The 26005-nt window shown below is 42.3% G+C and overlaps 1 protein-coding gene across 2 annotated transcripts in view; it reads right to left on the bottom strand.

The window, feature by feature from the left end:
- Nucleotides 1–17471, bottom strand: part of PGM1 (phosphoglucomutase 1) — a 61933-nt gene extending 44462 nt beyond the window's left edge. For both annotated transcript variants that reach the window (XM_042997441.1, XM_042997442.1), the window contains exon 1: nucleotides 17032–17471. In XM_042997441.1, the coding sequence (XP_042853375.1) occupies nucleotides 17032–17277 (246 nt within the window). In that variant the 5' untranslated portion in view covers nucleotides 17278–17471. The remainder of the gene's footprint in view (nucleotides 1–17031) is intronic.
- Between the last annotated feature and the right edge of the window lie 8534 nt (nucleotides 17472–26005).

The following is a 26005-nucleotide window of genomic DNA, read 5'->3' as shown; positions in this document are numbered from 1 at the left end:
TGTTGAAAAGATTAAATGAGAACGTACAAAGAGCTTATAGCACAGTGCAGAGCACTACATGTAGGTTCTCATGCAGGCTCAATAACAACCTTGCGATGCAGGGAATCTCACTGTTTCCCTTTTACAGATGAGGAAACTGAGGCTTGGAGAAGTGAAATGACTTACTCCACATCTTGCAACTAATAAATTGGGAAGGCAGGTTTCAATGCCAGCTTTAATGCCAAAGCTGATGCTTCAGCTGTTTGTTTCCTTTGGGTAACCAAGCACATTTGAACTTGCAGAAAATGAAAAGGAAATAGATCCCAGGTGACTGTCAAAGGGATACTGCCCAACTGCAAAGTATATGAGCTTTAGTGGACTGCACAACCCACTTGCACTTGGTAGGCAGAGCACAGGTTGTAGGTTGTAGGTTGAAAACTCCACCAAAAAAAAAAAAGCTACGTTGAAATCCTAACCCCAGATGCCTGTGAATGTGACCTTATTTGAAAAAAAAAAACGGTCTTTGAAGATGTGATCACATTAAAACGAGGTCATACTGGATTAGAGTAGGCCCAAATCCAGTGACTGGTATCTTTATAAGAGGGAGATTTGGGGACAGAGACACAGGGGGAAGAAAGCTACGTGAAGACAGGCAGAGACGAGCTGGGTTGTACCAGTGACTGTGGCTACCACCAGAAGGTGGAAGAGGCAGGAGAGGATTCTTGGGAGGAGCATGGCCTTGTGATGCCTTGATTTTGGACTTGTAAGCCTTCAGAACTGTGAGAAAACAAATTTCTGCTGTTTGAAGTCACACCATTTGTGGTATTTTGTTACAGCAGCCCGAGGAAACTAATATAAATTTTTTAAAATACAAATAAATATAATTAAAAACAAACAAAAAAAGGCAAGCCCAGGTCCAGGGACAGCTGATCCGTCTGCATCAGAGCGGCTGGTCTGAGCCAGAGGCCCTTGGAGAGACCTCTCCCCACACTGCCCCAAAGTGTTTGGTTCTCACCACTAAATAACACGGTATGTACCATGGCTTGGAATATACAAATAAGCCTGCTCCCCTGCTCAGTGATGAGGAAAAGGACAGCACATTTTGTAACTTTGGTACCTGGAATAAAGTGGAGCAGACAGCAGCTTAAATATTTGCTGGCTGAACTGTCGAAGGAAGAGCATCCTGTGACCTCTCTGACTAGAGTTTCTGAGGACAGAGGTGAGCTTTTCCAGGCAGTCAGTCACCCAGTACATGGTCTCCTGTCCTAAGACCAACCTCAACTATAAAATTACTCCCAGCATCAGACAACTTCCCAAACCACAAGGCATCCACAACAGAGCACACTCTGCCTGCGTACTGGCATCTTAGGTAATTTCTACAGCACACAGACTTGTGTAATAACAATTAGGAACAGAGCTAGAAACTGCAATAGTGAAGGAAGTAGAGCTGGTTAGCCTGGGTGGTTGAGGCCCAATGTTTGGGCTTCTTCCAAGAGGAGCCCCGTATAATTACAGGCAGAAAGACAGAGAGGTGCTCATTCCTGGAAGCAAACTTCAGTGTAGACTAGGAAAGTGGTAAGAGAGAGACAGACTAAACCTAACAAGAGAAAAAGAGGGTCATGGCCCACCCCACCCCTTCACTAATATCAGGGTGAAATCTATAGGAAACAGTGTAGCTACAGTACAGGTCTAATTTCTTTGGTAAATTTTTGTTGTCTGTAAATGTGTGATTTAACTGAGTGAACTGTGCATCATACATTCTATGATATGGATTTAGATCAACCAACCCAAGTTAAAAGACTTGCCCTGATGAAAACACTGGGTCACATACAGACTGCTGTATGCCTTATATTCTGGTGGTTAAAGACAGTCAGCAAACAGAGCTCTGACGTGTTACTGGACAAATACTGTGGCCCAGTCCTCCTCATAAACACCTTTTTAGGGGCACCTGGGTGGCTCAGTCAGTTAAGCGTCCAACTTTAGCTCAGGTCATGATCTCACAGTCCGTGAGTTCAAGCCCCACGTTGGGCTCTGTGCTGTCAGTTCAGAGCCTGGAGCCTGCTTCGGATTCTGTGTCGCCCTCTCTCTCTGCCCCTCCCCCACTCATACTCTGTCTCTATCTAAAAATGAATAAACGTTTAAAAAAATTAAAATAAATAAATAAACAAATAGCTTTTTAGGTTTGCTAACCTAAGTCTCCATGATTCTCCCTTCCTACCGGACTCACAAGATAATTCTTAGACTGTATCTTAGGTTGGCCAGCGTGTAAAAGAAAGCATCAGGGGTTAAGGATCCATGTGGTCCTTAATTCACCACTGGCCACCTTGCCACCCTCCTCCCTTTCTGCAGTACAGGAGTCACAAAGACTTCTATTTTAAAGTCTAAGCCTGTGGGCTTACTTCTCACAATGGCCTCCTTGTTTTGCCCATACTCCCTCCATGCAGAATGCCTTCACTTTTTCCTGGCTTCCTTTTCATCATCCTTCAAGACTTGGCTCGAATACATCTCCCCTTGGAGGCTTCCTCTGACCACCTCTCTGCGCCCCTCTCCCAAGGGCTCCCAATGACACCCTGAGGAGGCACTTGTCACACTATACGGTAATGCCCACTGGACGATGAGCTCTGCGGGGTGCCAGAGACTGTCTCAATGCACCTGTGCATGTCCCAAATGCACAGCAGGATACTGAGCAACGACAAAATGTTCAGCAAGTGTCTGAGGGACAGAACGCAACCCCTCAAATATTCAAAAGAGGCTGCTTGAGCAAGCAGACCCAACCACTTACTAGAACTGCGACGCTAAACCCTCATGGGTAACAGACCTGGTGCAAACACCGAACACTGAGCCTAGCACTTAAGCTACTCAGGGACAGTTTTACTTATTTGGGGTTACTTGGGTTATTTGGGCTATTTGTGTTATTTGGGCTGGCTTCTGTGTTCTTTTGAGATGAGACAACTAAGTATCAAGCTGATAACATATTTCTAAAAGCCTAAAGTTATGTAGAACAGATCCCCCACCCCATGCCCTGGGCTTGAAACATTCTCTGTAAGAAAAGACATTTCAGTTCTGAAATTTATTGGCCAGCGGGTGTGGAGCATCTTGATAGGTCATCGATAAAGCTAAGAAATAAAACTGAAAGGTGGGAGCTGGCTGGGGACCATTAACAAAGAAAAGTGTAAAGTATCTGTATTTCTGATCAGAATCCCCACTAGCAACGTGCTTATCATGAGTATGGTGTGAGGCTTTATGCTACGTGACTTCCTATGTATATCTTATTATTTCCTAAACACACCTCTATGACATATTATTTTAATTTTATACGTGAGCAAAAAAAAAAAAAAAAAAAGTTCAAGCAGTTTGCCCAAGATTAAACTGCTAATAAATAACATCCAAGAATCAAATTCAATCTATCTGACATGAAAAGCTATACTGCCACAAAATTCTAATGTACAAGAGGTCATTTTGATATCCCACTAAGATCCTCAGAATGGCATGAGATCTTTACTCTCTGGTTATCCTTTAGCACATCTAGGTTTTGGACTTTGAGAGATGCTAGATAACATTGCATGTTGAGATTTGTTTTGGCAGGAGGCTTACATTAGTCCAGGGGGGTGACTTTCCTGAAATAACAATGGAATTTCAAAACAACCATAATAACATACATTTGGCTCACATCTTAACCATTCCCAAAACCTTTGTGTGCCTGTTACTTAATTTAATTCTTATAAAACTCTCCGATAGGACAGATATTAGAATGAATCCCATTTCACGAATGAGAAAACTGAGCTTTACAGCAGTTAGGCAGACTACATGATATTGTACAGTAAGTTGTACAACGGAGATCTGAACCCAAATTTTCAATTCCAACCCACTACTATGCACTAAAGTTGTTTGGTAAGATTCTGGGAGCCACCACATGGCCTGTCTCCCATCTGGCATTAGGTCAGAAGTCTACAAAGCACTTTGGATTATGGAGCTCTGGAATCTTCTCGACAACTATTACCAGTAGTATACTTTTTATTTTATTTTTATTTTCTTAATTTTTTTTTAATGTTTATTTATTTTTGAGACAGAGAGAGACAGAGCATGAACGAGGGAGGGCCAGAGAGAGAGGGAGACACAGAATCGGAAGCAGGCTCCAGGCTCTGAGCCATCAGCCCAGAGCCCGACGTGGGGCTCGAACTCACGGACCGCGAGATCGTAACCTGAGCTGAAGTCGGACGCTTAACCGACTGAGCCACCCAGGCGTCCCAGTAGTATACTTTTTAAACTAGGACAACAAATTAGCCACATCCACTAAACCAGTGACTGCTCTCTGCCTCTGCCCTTACTTTACTCTCAGATAAGGCCTCCCTCATGGTTCCATACTTGCCCCAAAAATCACCTCATTGGGGAGAAGACAGCCTGGTTCTCCCCGTCCCCCTCCAGGTGGGGCTGGTTGCTCTCCTCTGTGCTCTCATGATTCCCCAAACTTCTCTCCTCCAGCTGACGCAGGCTGAATGGTAACTACTTCCACCCTCTCCCTGCAAAGATATGTCCACCCAGAACCTGTGAATGCAAACTTGTTTGATAAAAGGGTCTTTGCATATTAATTAAAGATCTCGATATGAAATCATCATAGATCATCTGAGTTGGCCCTAAATCCAGTAACAAGTACCCTTAAAAGAGACAGAAGAGAAGACAGACACAGAGAAGGCCACGTGAAGGCTCATGCAGCCATGAGCATAGAACACGTGGAACCACCAAGAGCTGCAAGAGGCAAGGAAGGATTCTCCCCTGGGGCCTTCAGAGGAAGCAAAGACCAGCCAACACCTTGAGTTCACACTTTTGGTCTCCAGAATTAGGAAAAAAATAAATTTCTGTTGCTTTCAGCCCCCCAGTTTATAGTCAACTGTCAGCAGCCATAGGAAACCAACACACTAGCATTTGCACCATATTTTTGTTACCTATGGATGTTGCTCTACTTGCATGAGTATCCTGAGAATAAAGACTCTGTCTTATTCACCTTTGTACCCCCAACCATCTCACACAGTGCCTACACCTAGAGACGGCTCAACAATGTTTGTTGAATGAACAAATCCATACAGTCCGGCATATGTAGGCAGCACACAGCAATGCCAGCATACATTTCTTGCAGCACCTCATCAGCAGCATGACATTAGCCTGGGCCAGATAACTATTCCACAGGTCCACCCTACGATCACCATCTTCAACTACCCACTGCTGGCTCAGGACTCCAAAAAGGTAAAGGCCCCAAATCAATGAGTCTGTGGAGCCTGTGACGGAGAGTCACAGCCACTGTGAACCTCTGCCTCACAGATCAAACTCAAGGGATAGTGTATGGATAGAGAGCGAATAAGACATCTATGTGGTGGGTATGGTGGCAGACACAGAAGACCTCCCCTCTGCGCCCAAATGGGCCCAGCGTTTGGGATAATCATAACAATCATTAGAATCACCCAAGTCTTCTGTTTAGCAAAGACAATGTCAGGCACTATGTAAGCGCTTCACAAATTATGCTTCATCCTCACATAAATGTTTCCAGGCAGATATTATTATTACTCTTTTTATACCAAATCTACACATGGGGGAACTGGCTATGGCGAGCTATGTGATCATGTTTTTCTAACAGATTTGACTATGGCCAACCGTGTGGCCGAGCTCAGAGAGGAGGTTTGGCTTTTGTAACAGGTGCCAACCTCACTCCCATTTCCATTTGGGTCTCCTACACTCATTTCCCTTTTACTTCATTTTTAAACATACTTCATTTCATTCTGCTCACAGAATGCATTCCTCAACATCCCCATGAGGCAGTGTAACATAATAGTTTCATTACTAAAGCAAAAGATCCTTCCCCATCCCCACCCAGTCAAGCCATCTCAGCTCCATTTTCTGGCCTCTTTGCAACCATGAGATGACCTCTTGGAGTCAGGCGGGCACAATCTTAACATCTAGGTCTCTAGTTTCTGTGGCTTAGAGCTGACAGGACTCTCATCCTAGGTCAGGGCCATTCGGTCTACTTGTGTTTTAACAAACCTTCTCATTGTGCACAATTTCTAAATGCCTGACCAAAGTATGTTTAGATGCCTACCAGAATGGAAGAGAACCATATCCCTAGGCCACCGCAGGCATCTGCCAAAGGAAAGCAGAATGCCAGAATCTTCCTCACCATGAACTATCTTCTAAGACCCTCTCCACAGGGCAGCGTGCTTGAACAGCACAAAATATGGGAACTCATTTTTAACAGTTATGCCAGAGTATTTTCATTTAAATTAATGTTATCTCCTTCAAAACAATCATCTTGGGAAGCAACATATTTATTCAAACAGTGCTCACATTGCACTAACATTTCTGGAACTCTCTCAGCAACTCTCTTAACAGTCTGTGGCACTTCCTTTGAAAGTCTTCAGTCATAACAAATTTAATCCTCTGAGAGTAGATTTGAACTTTGAAAAGAGACAAAAATTGGTTGGAGCCATGTCTAATGAATAAAGTGGGTGATCAAATCTTGTTACATCGCTTTAGGTGAAAAATGAGGCATGACTATAAAATAATGTGACTGGTTTTCCTAGGTGACCCATAAACCGACTGGCTGAAAAATAATTCCCATAGAGGAGTTTCAAAATGCTTTGAGCACTAGACGCATCACTGGAATAAGTGTACGGTTCCCAGAGTGGTGATTTGGCAGGGTACAATACTAATTTGGATATATAAGTTCAAATATGTTTGCAAAAAAAGAAATCTGATTGCTTACACTCATGAAAATGAAGAAGCTATTCTCCTGGAGAAATTTCTCCTCCTTTTTACTGACAGCCTGGTCTGCTTTGGACAGGGAGTCTGCTGAGAAAAATCCATGGAGGATTATCTTTTTTTTTGTATCAGTCCTCCCCCATTCAATCAAAGGCTCTTTGAGAAAGGGGACTTCTTCAACTCTGTGTCTCCAGTGCTCAGGACAGCACACACAGAAGCATGAGACACTAATTCCACCATTCTTGACACAAATCCTTTGACTTTGCTTCTTGTGTTCCTGGAGCTTCACTTGCTAAATGTAACTTCTTCTGCCTAGCAACCCAAACTAGACTGTGTAAAATCCACCCACCCAAACTTCTAGTGGTTGGTCAGGGCCAAAAACATAGGGAAATAAGAGGGACTGATTACTAACACAAGGGGCTTCATTTAGGGTCATGGAAATAGTCTAAAATTAGATTATGGTGATAGTTGCATAACTCTGTAAACACATTAAAAGACATTGGGGCGCCTGGGTGGCTCAGTTGGTTAAGCATCCAACTTCAGCTCAGGTCATGATCTGGCAGTCAGTGAGTTCAAGCCCCACATCGGGCTCTGTGCTAACAGTTCAGAGCCTAGAGCCTACTTCGGATTCTGTGTCTCCGTCTCTCTCTACTTCTCCCCCCACCCCCACTCGCACTCTGTCTCTCAAAAATGAATAAATGCTAAAAATAAATAAATAAATAAAAATTTAAAAAAGACATTGAATTGTACACTTTGGGTGCCTAGGTAGCTCAGTCAGTTGAGCATCCAAATCTTGATTTCAGCTCAGGTCATGATCTCACGGTTGTGATATGGAGCCTTGCATTGGGCTCTGCACTGGCAGTGTGCTTGGGATTCTCTCTCCTTCTCTCTCTCTGCCCCTTCCTTGCTCATGTTCTCTCTCTCTCTCTCTCTCTCTCTCTGCCCCTCCCTTGCTCATGCTTTCTCTCTCTCAAAAAAAAGATATTGAATTGTACACTTTAAATGGGTGAATTGTGTGATATGTGAATCATATTTCAATAAGGTAGTTTATTTTAAAAGTCCTTCACAATAGGAATGTTTGTGCCTTGATTCCTTTCTAATATGGCAGTTGGAATAAATGATAGCTTCTCTTCCAAAAATCTAGTTCTCTATATAAAATTAAGTTTCTGTCTTCTTCTATATCTCTATCACTTGAAAATGACTGCATGGTTTTCACCAGATTTGGAAAGCATGTTTAGGACAGTGAGGACTATTGAGTGTCCCCCAATATCAATTATCCCTTTCATTTTGCTTGACACCCCCAATGGTTAGCCTCACACACAGTACCCAGAATAACATGGGTATTTCCCAGCCCCCTTGCTGTTAGAGGGCTTAGACCAAGTTTTGGTGCAGAAGACATGAATAAAATTGAAGATGTGCAGTCTCTTTGAAAAGTGTGCCTTCCTGGGGCACCTGGGTGGCTCAGTCGGTTAATCATCCGACTTCAGCTCAGGTCATGACCTCACAGTTCATGGGTTCAAGTCCTGCATTGGGCTCTGTGCTGACAGTTCAGAGCCTGGAGCCTGCTTTGGATTCTGTGTCTCCCTCTCTCTCTGACCCTCCCCCGCTCATGCTCTGTCTCTCTCTCAAAAATAAATAAACATTAAAAATTAAAAAGAAAAAGAAGAAAAAGAAAAAGTGTGCCTTCCTCCCACTTCCTCCCCTTCCTCTTGCCCGGAATGACCATATGGTGGTAGGAAGCCATCTTGGATCATGCAGATAAGGGCAATTCACTAGGGGAGGCTGAGGAACAAAAGAAAAGAAATAGAGGACCCTTTACACAACAGAGCCACCCACAACAGCCCAGGACTGTCCACACCCAGTCTATTACAGAAAGGATTCTATTACTATGATCTTTTATTTTGTTTAAGTAACTTGTTTTCACAGACAAATCTATATGCTAACTAGTGATAAAATCTGATATTCTGTACCAAAACAGAATTTAAAATATGCAGCATCAGCATACCTTTTATGCCATGGCAAAACTATTATCACTGCTACCTTGGAAGGCAGACCACTGGTCAACCAAACCCAGGCAAACAGGTGAGAGAATTCAGAACAGGAGCATTTGTTGGCTGCTTCTTGCCACAACAGAGAGGAGCTCAGGCAAAGACTAGCTAGTCCACAGGCAAAAATGGAGGTTATAGCTCTGCTAAGGATGTTTTCTTTAACTATGGTCTGCAAACTGTGTTGTCCAAGTCTAGTATTTGTAGCCTTACAGAGTTGAAATGACCACTACCTATGTTCCCCAGCTAAGGCAGCTTATACATGAAGCAGTAGGTGTAGAGGAAAGGGCTGTGGACTCAACTCTTTCCCAGGATTCCCTGCTGGACAATGAAAACTGGCCCACCAGCAAAGATTGAATTAAAGATACCGCCTTCTTATTTAGCCTAGCTTTTCCTGTCTCAAGGCGGCTATCATGATGGAAACATCAGAGGAGGAACAGAGCACAGAGGCCAGAAAATAAAAGCCAAAGTTTTCAGGCTTAAAACTCTATCTACATGAGAATTTTCACTGTGGTTATCAGTACATGGAACTGATCAGAAGAGGCCAGAAGAAGCCTAATAAACTTTTGAAGTAATTATATAGTGAAACAAACCACACTAACTTGGTCTGCAAAAGCAACTCCTGCCTTCCTACACCCCCCAACTTTTATCAGCAGAAAGCAGGATGCAAAAGCTGTGCAGACCCCAAACTCTCAGAACCTACAGCTTAGTGTCTAGGGCTAAATGAGCATGGAGGACAAAGAATAAGAGAGTCCCTCCTGTGGGCGCCTGGGTGACTCAGTGGTTAGGCGTCCAACCCTTGACTTTGGCTCAGGCCATGATCTCACAGTTCATGAGTTCAAGCCCCTCATTGGGCTTCACGCTGACAGTTCAGAGCCTGCTTGGGATTCTCCCTCTCTCTCTCTCTATCCCTCCCCGCTCGTTCATTCTCTCTCTCTCTCTCTCTCAAAATAAATAATTAAATAAACCGAAAGAAAGAAAGAAAGAAAGAAAGAAAGAAAGAAAGAACAAAAGGAAGGAAGGAAGGAAGGAAGGAAGGAAGGAAGGAAGGAAGGAAGGAAGGAAGGAAGAAAATCCCTCCCGGAGTGCAGAATCAGGGCTCCCTGTGGACCTACTCCATTGTCAGACCAAGGAGTCTGCACTCCCAGCCAGCAGCAAAGTGTGAATACCATGGCTGGTGATTGCTCTATTTCTATAACTACATCAGTCTATATATTTATTGGAAGGAATTAGAGGTGACGCCCCCAAGGAAGAGTGATGTGCTTCATGGGCGGGAAGAACAGTGGGCATGGCTGTCTGCATGCCCAAAGAAGTGGCCCATGGCAGAGATTTCTACTTGCAACTTCCTTTCTTAAGATAACAGAACCACCCCTTTTTAGCTGGCCACATGCCTCCCAGTATAAAGTCTGCATCTTTTTGCCCTTCTTGCAGGTAAGTGTGGCCTGTCTGGAAAATCTAATCAATGGATTGTGAGCAGGAGTGAGGTGTGCAATTTCCAGATTGTTTAAAGGGAAGGAAAAAACCAAAACAAAACAATTTGCTCCACCTTTTTCCTGTGCCCACTGGCTGAAATGTGGATAAGGGTGTGGGGGCCACCTGTAACCAGGTGGGCAAAGGCAACACCTTCAAGATGGCAGAGCCATATGATTGAAGGAAGTTGGGTCCCATGGCTCTACCATACTAGTCCTGGTGTGCTTAGACCTAGACTATTCCACGAGAGAGAAACTTCCATTTTGTTTCATCCACTGCTGTTTGAGTTTCTGTTACAAGTTGAACCTATGTAATTGTACACATTATTTGAGTTAAAATACAGGCCACTGGTGTACATCAAATTCACTTTGGAAGGCACCGTTAAATGTCATCTTCCAGAGCCTCCAAAACTGAGCGATGATGGGACACCAGGCCTTGATAGGGAACTCTAACAGAGACTTCAAATATGAGCCAAGCAGAAAGCCACAGGGCACAATGCTGTGTAGTGCATGTGCTGAATTATGATGGCTCTCCTTCTCAAATGTGCAACTCTGAGTAGCAGTGGGAGTGTGCAGTGTAACACAGAGTGAGAGGGGAAAAGAGTCTGACTTAGATCAGTGAAGCCAGGAAAGAGAGGCTCCTGAACAAATTGCTTAAAATATTTTTCATAACAAAGGCTGTGTAAGGGCTAAGTGCCTGGCTCTATAAAACAGTCCTGTCCGTTCCTCTACTTAGCTAGCTCTTTCGGCTATGCACCCCCCCTCTTCTGTTCGCACACTATCCACTCTTCAAGACACAATTCAAGTTCCACCATTTCTTTCCCCAGTCCAGAATGTTCTCTCCCTTACCTGCACTCAGCACTTTTTCTAATTCTGTTCTTTGCACATATATGTATTTCTTGTGTCTTATTTCCCCCACTCCTGGATGGAAAAGGACAGTATCTCATTTATCCTGGTATTTAATACCAATTCAAATAAACAAAGTGTGAACAGGGGGAGAACAATCATTCATAAGCCATCATAATTAAAGGACTTTTTTTTTTTTTTAATGGGAGTCATAGCATATTAAACATTGACCCAAAGATGGTTCTCTGCCAAGTCTTCCTTGCCCTAGGACATCAGATTTTAAGGAAAGGTAGCAAGGTGCCTCTACCTAACACCAGTTACCTCAGAGTCCCAAAACATCCCCCTTCCTCCCCAGTATTCTTTCATTTCCTTCTCAGAACTATATCTAGAAACATGTCCCTTCACCCGTGCTTACAGCTGGCCTCATGAAAGTTCAGGAAAGGGTGATTCATCCCAAATGGGAGATAGTGGAGTTCCTCCAGTTAAGACAAAGTTCTCAAAGCCCCACTGGTTTGATCTGAGAACCTGAGACCCTTAATCTCTGTGTCATGTATTTGATGCCCATTTTGGTGCAAGCAGTACCTGACCCTAAAAAGAGATCATTCGTGGGGCGCCTGGGTGGCTCAGTCAGTTAAGCATCTGACTTCGGCTCAGGTCATGATCTCACGGTTCGTGAGTTTGAGCCCTGCATCGGGCTCTGTGCTGACAGCTCAGAACCTGGAGCCTGCTTTGGATTCTGTCTCTCCCTCTCTCTCTCTGCCCCTTCCCCTCTCATGCTCTCTATCAAAAATAAACATTAAAAATAAAAAGGATCATTTATTTAGTGCAGGGGTTCTTAACTCAGGATCCTTAGAAGAAATCCCTGGGTAGAATTCAATGGTGTCCTTGAATTTGAATGGCAAAACAAACAAAAGCTTTATTTTCATTAACCTCTAAATGAAATTTAGCATTTCCTTGAATTATGAATATAGGCAACAAACAAGTATTATTATTATTACCATTACAAATACTACCGGGGACTTTATCATCAATAGAAATCACAGATAGTTTCATATCATATTATACTTATCTAAAATTACTGAGATTGCAGATGTATCAAAATATCACTTATCACCACTCTAAAGTAAGACAGTATTAGACTTCCCACTAAATCTTGTTATTTAATGTGTCAGTAAGGAAGCATACAGATCTTGCTGCATCACAAATTTGATTAATATTTTGATAATTGAATTTCAATATAATAATTCCTTTGTAATCCTGTATGTTTTGTTTTATCTATTTTTTAAAAAGATATATTCTAGTAAGGAGTCTGGAGACTAAATAAAGGAATTCAACACACAAGAACCCCTGTGGGTTGATGAAAGAAAACCAGCTTACTCACAAGTTCCCACGCAGGCATTTATTTATTTTTTTTTTTTTTGCTGGAGATAATGATGAACTATCGTTCAAAATATCCAAACATTCTGGGGCGCCTGGGTGGCTCAGTTGGTTAAGCATCTGACTTCAGCTCAGATCCTGATCTCATGGTAGGTGAGTTCAAGCCCCATGTCGGGCTCTGTGCTGACAGCTCAGAACCTGGAGCCTGCTTTGGATTCTGCGTCTCCCTCTCTCTCTGCCCCTTCCCTGCTTGCATTCTGTCTCTCTCTCTCTCTCAAAAATAAAACATTAAAAAAAATTTACAAAATATCCAAACATTCATTTACTTGGGAGTTTGAACTCTCCCCAATTCTTAATACTGGTCACATGCAGACCATTGGGCCCAAGAGCAATTTTTAGAGACCAGGAGTGGTTTGAACTAAGTTGTCTGCTCTGGTATCTCTTAAGACGTCTCAGTTACAGAGGCCCGTAAATTCCTTTCTCACCGTGCTAATCTGAGTTAGGTCTTTGCCACTTGCATGCACCTGGCTTCTGACTAACATGGAGTCCCTCTATATTGGTTGGGGCCACTGAGGGTAGAGGAAGATGGGGGACAATGATAGTATTTATGAAAGGTGGGGAAGAGATGTTAATATCTGCATCAGGTTGGGCCTGATTAGCTTAGTGTCCCCAGATCAACAGAACACTGATAACACAAAGTCCTGTTCCAGGCCCATCGTAAGGTTTCCCCAAAGTGTCAATCAGCTTCCAGGTGACAAGAGATTACAGGTACTTTTTTTCTTTAATTTTTAAAAAATGTTTTATTTATTTTTGAGAGAGCAAATGTGAGTAGGGGAGTGGCAGAGAGAGAGGGGGACAGGCAATCAGAAGCGGGCTGTGTGCTGACAGCAGTGAGCTGATGCAGGGCTGGAACTCACGAACCACGAGATCATGACCTGAACCAAAAACCGGATGCTCAACCGACTGAGCCACCCAGGTGCCCCAACACTACAGGTACTTTTAAACTCATTTCATTTAATCCTCACAAGAACCTCTATGGGTATGTCTCATTGCTTCCAACCTTTACAGAAAAGTGGGGGGAAGGGGATCAGAAGTTAATGAACTTGCCCAGCAGTGTCCAACTCCTATATTTTTATTCTTTTCTGTCTAGTATTCTTCCCCTGACAAACCCACCTTAGGAATTCCACCTTTAAGCCTCAATTCAGCTACCACCTTCAGTGTTCTCAGACTCCAGAAATAAACCTCTTAGTGTTTTCTGATACCTTAGGGCACATCTTGCTAACGGACACACAGAATAAATCAAGATAAAGCAGAGAAGCTCACACAGTTCAAAGCTATAGCGGCAGACGTTGAGTGTAGGGGAAAGCACTTGGTGGAGCCACTCTTGCTGCTGGGGATGGGTCCCTGCTACCTCTCGAATGACCCCCTGCACACCATATGCTGACCTCTACTTTCAGTTTCCACCTTTCTTCATAAGAGCAAAAGTCCTCTTCAGATTGCTTTGGGTTTGCCGTTTGCAAAAGCAGGTAATTAAGGTAGGTCTTTCATCCAAGTGAAGTGGCCTAACACGAACTTTCAGAAAGGACGGCACACCCGTACAGCCCTCCATGCTGTTCCCCCTTCAGTACCTGGCACACACCTCCATCGTAACGCCTAATGCACTGTGCTCGGTTTATTCTTGTCTACCTCCCCTTCTATACTGTTTTTGCTGAGGACAGGAATATTTTCTATCCCAAGTACTCAGCACAATGTCTGATACAAAGTAAGCACATAATAAATGTTTGAAGAGAATAAATTTATTGCTCACCAACTATACACTGGCTTTAAGGGCTGGAATACACTTAACTTGAAGTATATTGCATACTGTTCACAATTCAGGGCAACTGAAACCAGGACTCACTGAAATCTGCACGATCCTAGATACCGCAGATACAGATAAAAGCAGACTCCATCTTAAAGAAGTTTACTCTCTAGAGGGGAGTCTCACATGTGAAGATAATTTCACTGGGATTTCATTAATCTATTCTAGAAGTATCTATAAGAAAGGAGCACTTAATGGGGGGGGGGGGGATGAAAGTGGCAGACAGAGGTTGTTGGGGAAAGTTTTCTGAAGATGTTATCTGAATTGAATCACACCAGAAGACAGGAGGAATATATTTACATCCCTGGTGAGGAGAGAGACAGAGACAGAGACAGAATAAAATCAGAGAGCAGCAGCTGAGGACAAAAACTTAGGAAATAGCTAGGGTGTACACAGCGCAAGCAGGTCATGAAGGAACTCTCAAAAAGCATGAGTAGAATCAGGAGAGTGATCAAGGCAAGGGAATGAGGACTTTAAAGGTGCAAAACCAGGGATGCCTAGGTGGTGCAGTCGGTTGAGAATCCGGCTCCTGATTTCGGGTCAGGTCGTAATCTCGCGGTTTGTGAGTTCAAGCCCCATGTCAGGCTCTGTGCTGACAGTGCGGAGCCTGCTTGGGATTCTCTCTCCCCCCTTCTCTCTGCACCTCCCCAACTCATGCATATTCTCTCTCAAAAAAAATAAACTTAATAAAAAATTATTTTTTTTAAAAAAGTGCAAAACCAGCAATGCCAGAGGCAATAAGAAGGCCAAATAAGGCCTTAAAAAAAGTATTCAATGGATTTAGCAACCAGAAAGTCATTAGTAACCTTGGCAAGTGGTGAAGGAAGAAGGAGCCAGACTGCAGGGAGGTGGTAAGTGAATGGGTGAAAAATCAGTGGTGGCAATTGGCCAAAAAGGGGAAAAGCAAGAAAGCAGTAGCTAAAAGGGGATGAGGTTTTAAAAACATACATATATATATATATATATATTTTTTTTTTTTGGTCTCAGCCTAAATTTTTCTTTCCCATCCTACACTACTCCCAAATGGACAACTTTCCTCAAAAATTCCCACTATGATGTAAGCTCCTTAAGTATGAGTCTTGTGTCTGAATTGTCTTTTTATTCCACACATTTTCTGTATATGGCATAGGTTCAGTCTTTTTGAATGAATGAATGAATGAAATACATATTCAACACAGGTGATAAGGAAATGAAGGGATCTACTGGGTAACATCTGTTTTTGATCTTAAGGGAATATGTGGTTGTCTGAAAACTCAAGAGCATATTCTATTCAGAGGACCTTCTCTCCTTGATGCTTATAAATGCCTGACTCAGGGAGGGAGATGTAGATTGGGGCCCAGTGTAGATTTTACAGACTAGGGAAAAATAGTTCCTTATAGATTTAAGGGTCCCTTCCTTCACAGAAGTTGTAATTGGTAGGTCTATATTAGATTCTGGGTGCTGCTTTTATAGTTCCTCTTTAACCTGCCCAGGCTTCAGTTTTCTCACTGGCAACTTGAAGATGCCCATAATAGCATCGACCTCATAAGGCTGCAGCATAAATGACATACTGCACATTTAGTGCTTTTCGTGGTGCGTGGCAAAATGACACTTATATGTTAAAGATAAAGTATTACTAAAATGAATAAAAATATCACTAAAAGAAATGAGTTCCAGAAAAGCTAGGTATAAGTCAAATCTTATTTTAAATACAGAAAGAGAAACTCGTTAGAAGATGTTTTATAAAAGTGAATGAATAATCAGCTCCAAGTTGCCTGTTTTATAAATCCACCTTTTCATTCATGAAGTTTACTGAAAAATCTTTCAGAGTTTCACCTATCCGAGTGGACCTGCCCCTGAAGTCTGTTAACGTTCCTTAGCTGGTGGGGAGGGTGCGGCGAGGGGCGAGCCAAGGGGTTGCATTAATTTCCTGGCCAGCCACGAAGGCTTGCATAAGAGCACCCTTGGGCATGCAGTTTCTGTTCTCATGAAAATTCAGCTCCAACTCCTCGAAGAACAGATCTAGAAGCACCATCTGGCAAAGACTAGCGTTTTCAAAAGCCTGCGTCCCAGCAACCAGGCCGTGGAAGGGCGGGAGCTCAGTCCCAACGCAAACTAGGATGTGGAGAGAGAGCAAGACTTGGCAACCTCTTCTCAGCCCTGCGGGTCTCACGCACCAGCTGGGCGGGCGCTCCCGCCAACCATGCCCCACGGCGTCGGGCTCCCAGCCAGTGGGAAGCGCCAGTCTCAGACCAGAATAGCAAGCAACTGGGAGGGATGGGAGGGGGTTCTGAGCAAGGCAGAGGCCGTCTAACCTTTCCGGGTGAAGGCGACTGCACTCAGAGTTGTAACTGTATCTTTAGCCACAGGAAAGGTTAATGTAAATGTCAGAGGCCTCAGCCGGAGGGGTGGGGAAGGGAGGAGGCGAGAGAAGGGCGGGGCAAGAGGCGGAGGGTCGGGCCTCCCAAGGTCAAGCCCTGCTCGCCCGTCCCCGGAGAGTCGACAAAGCAGCTCCGCGGAGCCCCGAGGCCACCCTTCAGCACCCTGCGACCTCCGCGGGGCCTCCCGGCCAGGAAAAGCCAGAGCAAAGAAGTTGGGTGGAGACTAGGGCGGCACGCGGAAGTGGCCGGGCCCGAGCGCGGCAGGGGGCGGGCGGCCGACTCCAGCGGCACGTCGCGCACGGCCCCGCTCCGGGCGCACGCCGCGGAGGAGCCGGCGCGTCCCTTACCCCGTTGGCGGCGGCGATGCGCACGATGAGCTGGATGGCCTCCTTCATGTAGAACCTGCCGTCCCCGCCCACCACGAGGGTGGCCTCCTGCCGCTGCGCCGGCTCCACCGTGGAGATGATACTCTGGATGAAATTCTCCGCGTAGTTGGCGCTGCTCTGAAACACCTTCACCCGCTTCCGCAGCCCGCTCGTGCCCGGCTTCTGGTCCGGGTACGCCTGGGTCTTCACCGTCACAATCTTCACCATGGTGGCGACTCGCTTCTTGGGGCCGGAGCGGACTCTGCTAACCGCGGGGAGGCCGGAGCTGTGGCTGCAGCTGCTCTGGGGTGAGGGCGCGGACGGGCTAGGGGCAACGCCAGCTCTCTCGCCTGCGCTCGGCCCTCCTCCTTAAAGGGACAGGGGACAGGGCCCTCCCCCCGTGGCCAGCCCCACTTTGCAGGTACAGGGGGGCGGGTAGAGAAAAGGAGAGCGCCCACCTCCAGGCCTCCAGTGAAATGGGTGGAGCCTCTCTGATTTCCCCTTCCCACCCCATCCCGTCAGCCAATCCACTATAAAATGAAATCCGCAACTCCTTCCCTACAGGGAAGGGCAGAACGTGGGGTAGGGACTTGGTTAGAGGGCAAGTGTTGGAGACAGGGTGGGAAAATTGCAGAGTATAATAATTTCCTGTGGTTTGGCCAGAGTATCTCATGTAAATAGCTTTCTGGAAACGTGTTCTGAGAGATAGAAGTGGCAGCCTTAGGTAGATTTCATGACTCCTTATTTTTTTATATTCCCTGTCCAAATATTAGTTTGTGTCAGAAAAAGGAGTCAGTCAGTTCCAAAAGTCGTATTCCACCTACTACTTTCCATGTATTTACTGATGGACCAAACCCTTTACTTCCCATTGGTTAGGGTGCCTTTACTAAGAACTAAAGTTTATTGAATAGAATGTTTCTAATCCTTGCTAAAGTACAAGTTTTATTTTTCCCTATTTTATGCTTACAAAACGAGATTTAAAAAATTAAATGGCTTGTCACGGCCATGGAGATAACTATATGCAGGAGGCCAACTCAGGTGGGTGTTGCTGCAAAACCAGGGCTCTTAACCTGGTTCGCCTGCTAAGTCACCAGATTTCATAACTAGGAAATGTACAGGGAGGCCTTAATACAGGTACAAATATAAGGTAAGGCTGAGTATAGCATAGTTCATCATCAAAATAAGTCAGTTATTTGTGTAATAAAAATTGGGTGAAGAGACCAAGAAGAACTGAGGTGGCCAGAAAGAGTTCATGGAGGATACAGAGTGAACAAAAGACCCTTGATTGTTAAGTAGGAATATTGATTCTTTCCTTTTGGTTTAGCATTCCCCTTGATTTGGTGAGAGTGATTGTCTCCTCTGCTCAGAAAATGTGTCATTTGTAGAAAAGCCACAGCTTCTCCCTGCCCCGCTTATGAGATGTGTGACATGGGGAAAGTTAATTAGTATCTGTGAGCATCCATTTCTTTACTATAAAATGAACAGAAAACCTACCTTAAAGAGTTTCTGCAAGAATTAATGGTGTTTTGTATGTCTGTAGTTCTCAATCACGGATACACAATACAATCACCTGAGACACTTTTGAAAGTACCCAGGCTCCAGTCCAAACACTAAATAATAATCAGGTGATGTAAGTAACTCATTTAGCATTGTAGCTCAAACTTTACATGTCCCAAACTCAGGATCATACTGTACCACCCTCCAACCCCACACTTCTTAGAATAGTTCCAGTCTCAAATTGCTAGGAGATACCACTCCTATTATAAGAAGTGTGGGGCTGGAGGTGGTACAATATGATTCTGAGTTGTTTGCGACATGTAAAGTTTGAGGCTTCTGTCATGCATCCAAAAGGAGGTACAGAAAAAAGTGTTAGATACAGAGATTTAGAACTTAGAAAAGAGACTTGGCAGAGCGATATGAATTTATAATCCATTAGCATATAGATAGTATTTGAAAACTTGAAAATGAATGAGATCACTAGGGAGAGAATACAGAGTGCAGGAAAAAAAAAAAAAAAGAGTCTGACACCGAGCTCAGAAACTCCCAACATTTAAAGGCCAGTAACTGCAGTGTGGAAAAAAAGGTGAAAAGTTAGGCTTTTCTACCTTTGAAAGAGAATTTCTTTAGGAACATCAACCCAGCAGGAAGATTTAGATGTGTTTCTTCCATAAGCTATCCAGCTTTCCATAATCCTGAGCTCAAATCTACTAGATTACATTCAAAGGCAAGGAAGATCTACTTCAGCAAGTTATTAATATGCCAGTTAGGAGCCTTCCTAGAGGTCAAGTTATCCAGAATTTTGTTAGGTTTGATCTAGGTTTAAATAAAAAAGAAAAGTTTGCAATTCTGTGAAAAGTTTTAATGATTTCTCTGTCTACATATACAAATGTGTATAAATGGGAGGTAGGTTAAGTGCTGGCTAGATAAATGTACAAGACTTGGTCAATCAATACCATTTCCAAATACAGTGTTCATTGAAGACAGCTTAACTTCACCCTTCACAAATCATCATTTGCATTCCAACTATAATGATTTCAAGAAATGTGTTTATCATAGGATATCAATCTCTGCTGAATGCAACAAATAACAAATGGCGTGCATATGCAATTGATAATGAAAAAGACATGTATGGAATTTATAATGAAAACACTGGAGGGGCACCTGGGTGGCTCAGTCGGTTAAGCGTCTGAGTCTTGATTTCAGCTCAGGTCATGATCTGATGGTTGTGAGATTGAGCCCCACATCAGGCTCCACGTTGGACACGAAGCCTGCTTGGGATTCTCTCTCTCTCTCTGTTCCTCCCCTCCCTTAAAAAAAAAAGAAAAAAAAAAAAAGAAACAAAACAGGGTGGTGATGTGGGTAATCTAGAGGTATTAGCCATTAACATGGCTTATACAGAAACTGATTATCAAAATTTAAAAAAAAATTTTGAAAAGTAATTCACTAACATGTATGTATTTTTCCTTACAATTCATTTTTGGAATCTACTATAAAGCCTTAGAAAGTACCTATATTGTTAAAAACAAAACACAATTATTGTATACACTCAACTTCCTGTCTGGTGGTGTCAAGTGATGCTTGAAGAATCTGTACTGAGGAATCTGTATTAGGATAGTCTCTAGTTCAGGCCTAGAATGGTCGCCCAAATCTCTGTCCTACCCAAGAGTTCTACAAGGCCTGAAAGGTGATGTCTCAATTAAGAGACCTCTGACAGGATAGGTAAATGATAGATAATCTCCTACAAGAATTTTCAATTATTTGGGGCTGATGAATAACTAAATGATGATTCCATATGAATCCATACAAGTTAATGCTGAGCAATACTGTAAATGTCATATTAGTTCCATCTGTTAAACCTAAATCTTCCTGGCTGCAGATTTTGTTCATTATGTTAAATTTTGATGTATTTGTAACTTGCTGTAATGACTAGTTCTTACATATGGAAGCAATATGAAGCCATTTAATGCCTTTTCTATTTGTATCCATTAAGTTATTCAGGTGCTTAAAACTTTTATTTGAATAAAAGTTAATGGATGTCTGGAGTCTCTGATTCTGAAATTAAGTTTGTTCCTGTGCCAAAATAATAATAGTTTTGGAGCTCATGTTTCAGTGTCAAATGGTTATTCATGAAGCTATATGTGAAAAAGATTGATATATAATAAATTGGGCTTTTTCCTTAGAATTCATTTTTGGAATCTACTATAAAGGATATCAGCCTGAATTAATTTCTATGAATACTTTATATGCAAATATTAATATTTAAAATAGCAAAAAGATAAGATTTTTAAAAATACAGATTAGGAAGGACACTTTTTAAGAGATAATGAATGTCTTCTGTTATCCCATTTCACCAATGTTCTTGATTAAGGAATCAGGATGCTGTGGTAGGCTAAATAATGGCTCCCTAGGAGATACCCATGTCTTAATCCTTGCAATATGTGAATTAGGGTAAGAAAAGGACTTTGTAGACATAATTAAGGATCTTGAGATGAGGAGATTAGCCTGGATTATTTGAGTGAGCTCTAAATACAATCATAAGTGTTCTTTTAAGAGGGAAACAGAGGGAGGTTTCATTACAGAAGAAAAGACAATAGGACCATAGCAGCAGAGACTGGAGTGATGCAGCCACAAACCATGGAATGCCAGCAGTCACCAAAAGCTGGAAAAAAGCAGGAAATGCACTATGCACTAGAACCTCTAAAGAGAGCATAGCCTTGATGACACCTTGATTTTAACTCAGTGACATGATTTTGGACTTCCAGCCTGCAGAACTGTGGGAAAATTCATGTTTCAAGCTACCAAGTTTGTGGTAATTTGTTACAGCAACCATAGGAAACTAATACAGATGCTTTCATTTTATGGAGGAGGATAAGCCAGGAAGCTCAAACTCATGGCCTGATTCCCTAGGGGCCTACAGTGTGACTTCAGGTGTTCAGTAAGAGATGGAGTAAGAGAAAGTAGGCTATATCCTAAGTCTCTACTAAAGAATAAATAACAGAGGAAAGTATATCAGGAATAGCAGAAGTAAAACAGGGAATCAAGAAATCATGGAGGTAATTATTTCCAAATTATTTTGCTCAAATTACCTGAATAAGTTAAAAGGTTTTTTCTTTCTTGAATTGGCTAGGAAACAGAATTCTGTTTCATTCACTGTGTAAAATTGAATGCAATAGTGAGTATTCTGTACAACACCCTGAAGTTTTGAATAGTCCCTATCAAAACTAGCTTCGACTGGTGTTACCAACTTTTCCTGATGAGTGAATTTTTATTCCTTCCTTTTACCTTACTGTTATAGCCCCTGTTATATATTTTTCTTAATGCTGAAGCTATCTTGAAATAATTTATATTCATTACCCTCACTCTCCTTTTATCCACACATCCCACCATTCAAATCATCTATAAAACACTGAACACATAGTACAAGACACTTAGGCTCAGATTAATCACCTAAGACCCTGTACTCAAGGAGTTAAAAACAGAGCAGTCCAGACACATATAAAATGTAAGAAACAAGGACACCTGGGTGGCTCAGTCCGTTAAGCACCCAACTTCGGCTTGGGTCAAGATCTCACGGTCCATGGGTTCAAGCCCTGCATAGGGCTCTGTGCTGACAGCTCAGAGCCTGGAGCCTACTTTGCATTCTCTGTCTCCCTCTTTCTCTGCCCTTCCCTGCTCGTGCTCTGTCTCTCTCTCTGTCACTCAAAAATAAATAAACATTAAAAAAGTTTTTTTAATATATAAGAAACAAAGTATGAACCACAAGAAGGTAATTGATTTTTTTTTTTTTTGAGAGAGAGTGAGAGCACAAGCAGGGGAGGGGCAGAGAGAGAGGGAGAGAAAGAATCTTAAGCAGGCTCCATGCCCAGCACTGAACTGACTCGGGGCTCTATTTCACAATCATGAGCAGAAATCAAGGGTCGGGCACTTAACTGACTGAGCCATCCAGGTGCCCCAAAGATATTGGTTTTTTTAATGTTTATTTATTTATGTTGAGAGAGGGAGAAAACATGAGCAGGAGAGGCGCAGAGAGAGAGAGGCAGAGAGAGAATCCTAAACAGGCTCATTCTGTCAGTGCAGAGTCAAGTGCAGGGCTCAGTCTCACAAACTGTGAGATCATGACCTGAGCCCAAACCAAGAGTCGGTTGCTTAACTGACTGAGACACCCAGGCAACCCAAGGTATTGATTTTTAAAGCTAGTATTAGAATTAAAAAAAATTCATATCAATAATCCAAACTTCTGCCTTAACAAACTAGAAAAAGAGCAAATAAACCCAAGGCAAACAGAAGAAAATAATAAAGAGCAGAAATCAATTAAATTGAAAACAAAAATAGAGAAAAATCAATGAAACTAAAAATTGGTTATTGGAATAGATCAATAAAATTGATTAACCTCTAGCAAGGCTGACAAAAAAAGAGAAGATACATTTTACTAATACCAGGAATGACAAAGGAATTATCGCTACAGCCTTCATAAACAATGTTTCATAAAACTCTCTACACATACATTTGACAACTTAGATTAAATGGACAAATTCCTCAAAACCCACACATGACCAATCCTCCCCCACCAGATGAAATAGGTAAATTCAATGGCCCCATGAAAACTGCACTTAAAAAACTTCCAAAAAATCTCCACACCCAGATGGTCTCAAAGACAAATTGAAACAAACATTTAAAGAAGAAACAACACCCGCGTACTTCAAGCTATACTACAAAGCTGTAATCACCAAGACAGTATGGTACTGGCACAAGAACAGACACTCAGATCAATGGAACAGAATAGAGAACCCAGAAATGGACCCACACATGTATGGCCAACTAATCTTTGACAAAGCAGGAAAGAATATCCAACGGAATAAAGACAGTCTCTTCAGCAAGTGGTGCTGGGAAAACTGGACATGCAGAAGAATGAACCTGGAACACTTTCTTACACCATACACAAAAATAAACTCAAAATGGATGAAAGACATCAATGTAAGACAGGAAGCCATAAAAATCCTTGAGGAAAAAGCAGACAAAAATCTCTTTGCTCTTGGCTGCAGCAACTTCTTACTCAACACGTCTCTGGAGGCAAGCAAAACAAAAGCAAAAATGAACTACTGGGACCTCATCAAAATGAAAAGCTTCTGCACAGCAAAGGAAACAATCAGCAAAACTAAAGGGCAACCGACAGAATGGGAAAAGATATTTGCAAATGACATATCAGAAAAAGGGCTAGTACCCAAAATCTATAAAGAACTTATCAAACTCAACACCCAAAAAACAAATCATCCAGTGAATAAATTGGCAAAAAACATGAATAGACACTTCTCCAAAAGAAGACATCCAGATGGCCAATTGACACATGAAAAAATGCTCAACTTCACTCATCATGAGGGAAATACAAACCAAAACCACAATGAGATACCACCTTACACCTGTCAGAATGGCTAACATGAACAACTCAGGGAACAACAGATGTTGGTGAGGATGCGGAGAAAGAGGATCTCTTTTGCATTGTTGGTGGGAATGCAAGCTGGTGCAGCCACTCTGGAAAACAGTATGGAGGTTCCTCAAAAAACTAAAAATAGAACTCTCCTACAACCCAGCAATTACACTACTAGGCATTTATCCACGGGATACAGGTGTGCTTTTTCGAAGCAGCACATGCACCCCTGTTTATAGCACATGTTTATAGCAGCACTATCAACAATAGCCAAAGTATGGAAAGAGCCCAAATGTCCACCAATGGATGAATGGATAAAGAAGATGTGGTATATATATACAATAGAGTATTACTCGGCAATCAAAAAGAATGAAATCTTGCCATTTGCAACTACGTGGATAGAAGTAGAGGGTATTATGCTAAGTGAAATTAGTGAGTCAGAGAAAGACAAATATCATATGACTTCACTCATATGAGGACTTTAAGAGACAAAACAGATGAACACAAGGGAAGGGAAACAAAAATAATATAAAAACAGGGAGGGGGACAAAAGCATAAGAGACTCTTAAATATGGAGAACAAACAGAGGGTTACTGGAGGGGTTGTGGGAGGGGGGATGGGCTAAATGGGTAAGGAGCACTAAGGAATCTACTCCTGAAACCATTGTTGCACTATATGCTAACTAATTTGGATGTAAATTTTAAAAAATAAAAAATAAAATTAAAAAAAAAAGAAGAAACAACACCAATTCCACATAGTCTCTTCCAGAAAATAAGAGGAAGAACCAATCCTGACTCATTTATAAAGTCAGTATTGCCCTGATACCAAAACCAGACAAAGACAATACAAATCAAGAAAACTAGAGACCAATATTCCTCACATACATGGTCACAAAAATGCCGAACAATGTACTAGCCAATTGAATTCACAGTATATACTGTAAAAACAGCATATCACAACCAAGAGGGGTTTATTCTGGCAATGAAAAGCTGTTCAATATGTGAAAATCAATGAGTGTAATCCATCACATTAATAGTCTAAAGAAGAAAAACAATATAATGACACAAAAAATATATTTGACATAATTCAGCATCCATTCCTGATTAAAAAAAAAAATCTCAGGGTTCCAGGGTGGCTCAGTCAGTTAAGTGTCAGACTCTTGATTTTGGCTCACCATCTCATGGATGGTGAGTTTGAGATCCAACTTGGGATCTGCACTGACAGTGTGGAGCCTACTTGGGATTCTCTGTCTCTCTCTCTTTGTCCTTCCCCCTCCCCACATGCCCACACTCTCTCACTCAAAACTAAATATATTTTTTTTAATTTCAGTAATCTAGGGATAGAAGAGAATTTTTCTAACCTAATAAAGGGCACCTACAAAAACATCTTCAGCTAACATCATATTAATGGTGAAGAACTGAATGCTTTCCTTCCTAAGATTGGGAGCAAGGTAGGGATATCCACCTTCAACATTCTACTCAACATCATTATGGAAGTCTTAGCCAGTGAAATAAGACAAGAAAAAAAAAAGGGGGAGGGGGCATATAGATTGGAAAGAAAATAAAACTGTGCCTATTTGCAGATGACATGTTTTTCTATGTAGAAAATCCCAAGGAATCTACAAAGAAAAAACTCCTAGGACTAACAAATGAGTTTAGCAAGAGTCTCAGGATACAATACTAACATGAAAAAATCAATTATGGTTTTATATACTAGTAGTTTATAACTAAAACCTGAAATTTAAAAAATAATACCATTTAGGAGCGCCTGGGTGGTTCAGTTGTTTAGGCGTCCGACTTCGGCTCAGGTCATGATCTCACAGTTTGTGCATTTGAGCCCCGCATCGGGCTCTGTGCTGACAGCTCAGAGCCTGGAGCCTGCTTTGGATGCTCTGTCTCCCCCTCTCTCTGCCCCTCCCATGCTCATACTCTGTCTCTCTTTGTCTCTCAATAATGAATAAATGTTAAAAAAATAATAATGCCATTTACAATAGTTCATAAAAATAAAATATTTAGGGATACCTGGTGGCTC

Source organism: Panthera tigris, chromosome C1 (assembly GCF_018350195.1).
Source record: "Panthera tigris isolate Pti1 chromosome C1, P.tigris_Pti1_mat1.1, whole genome shotgun sequence".
Classification (NCBI taxonomy): Eukaryota; Metazoa; Chordata; class Mammalia; order Carnivora; family Felidae; genus Panthera; species Panthera tigris.
Note: the sequence above shows the minus strand (reverse complement) of the source record. Positions and strands in the feature narration are given on the sequence as shown.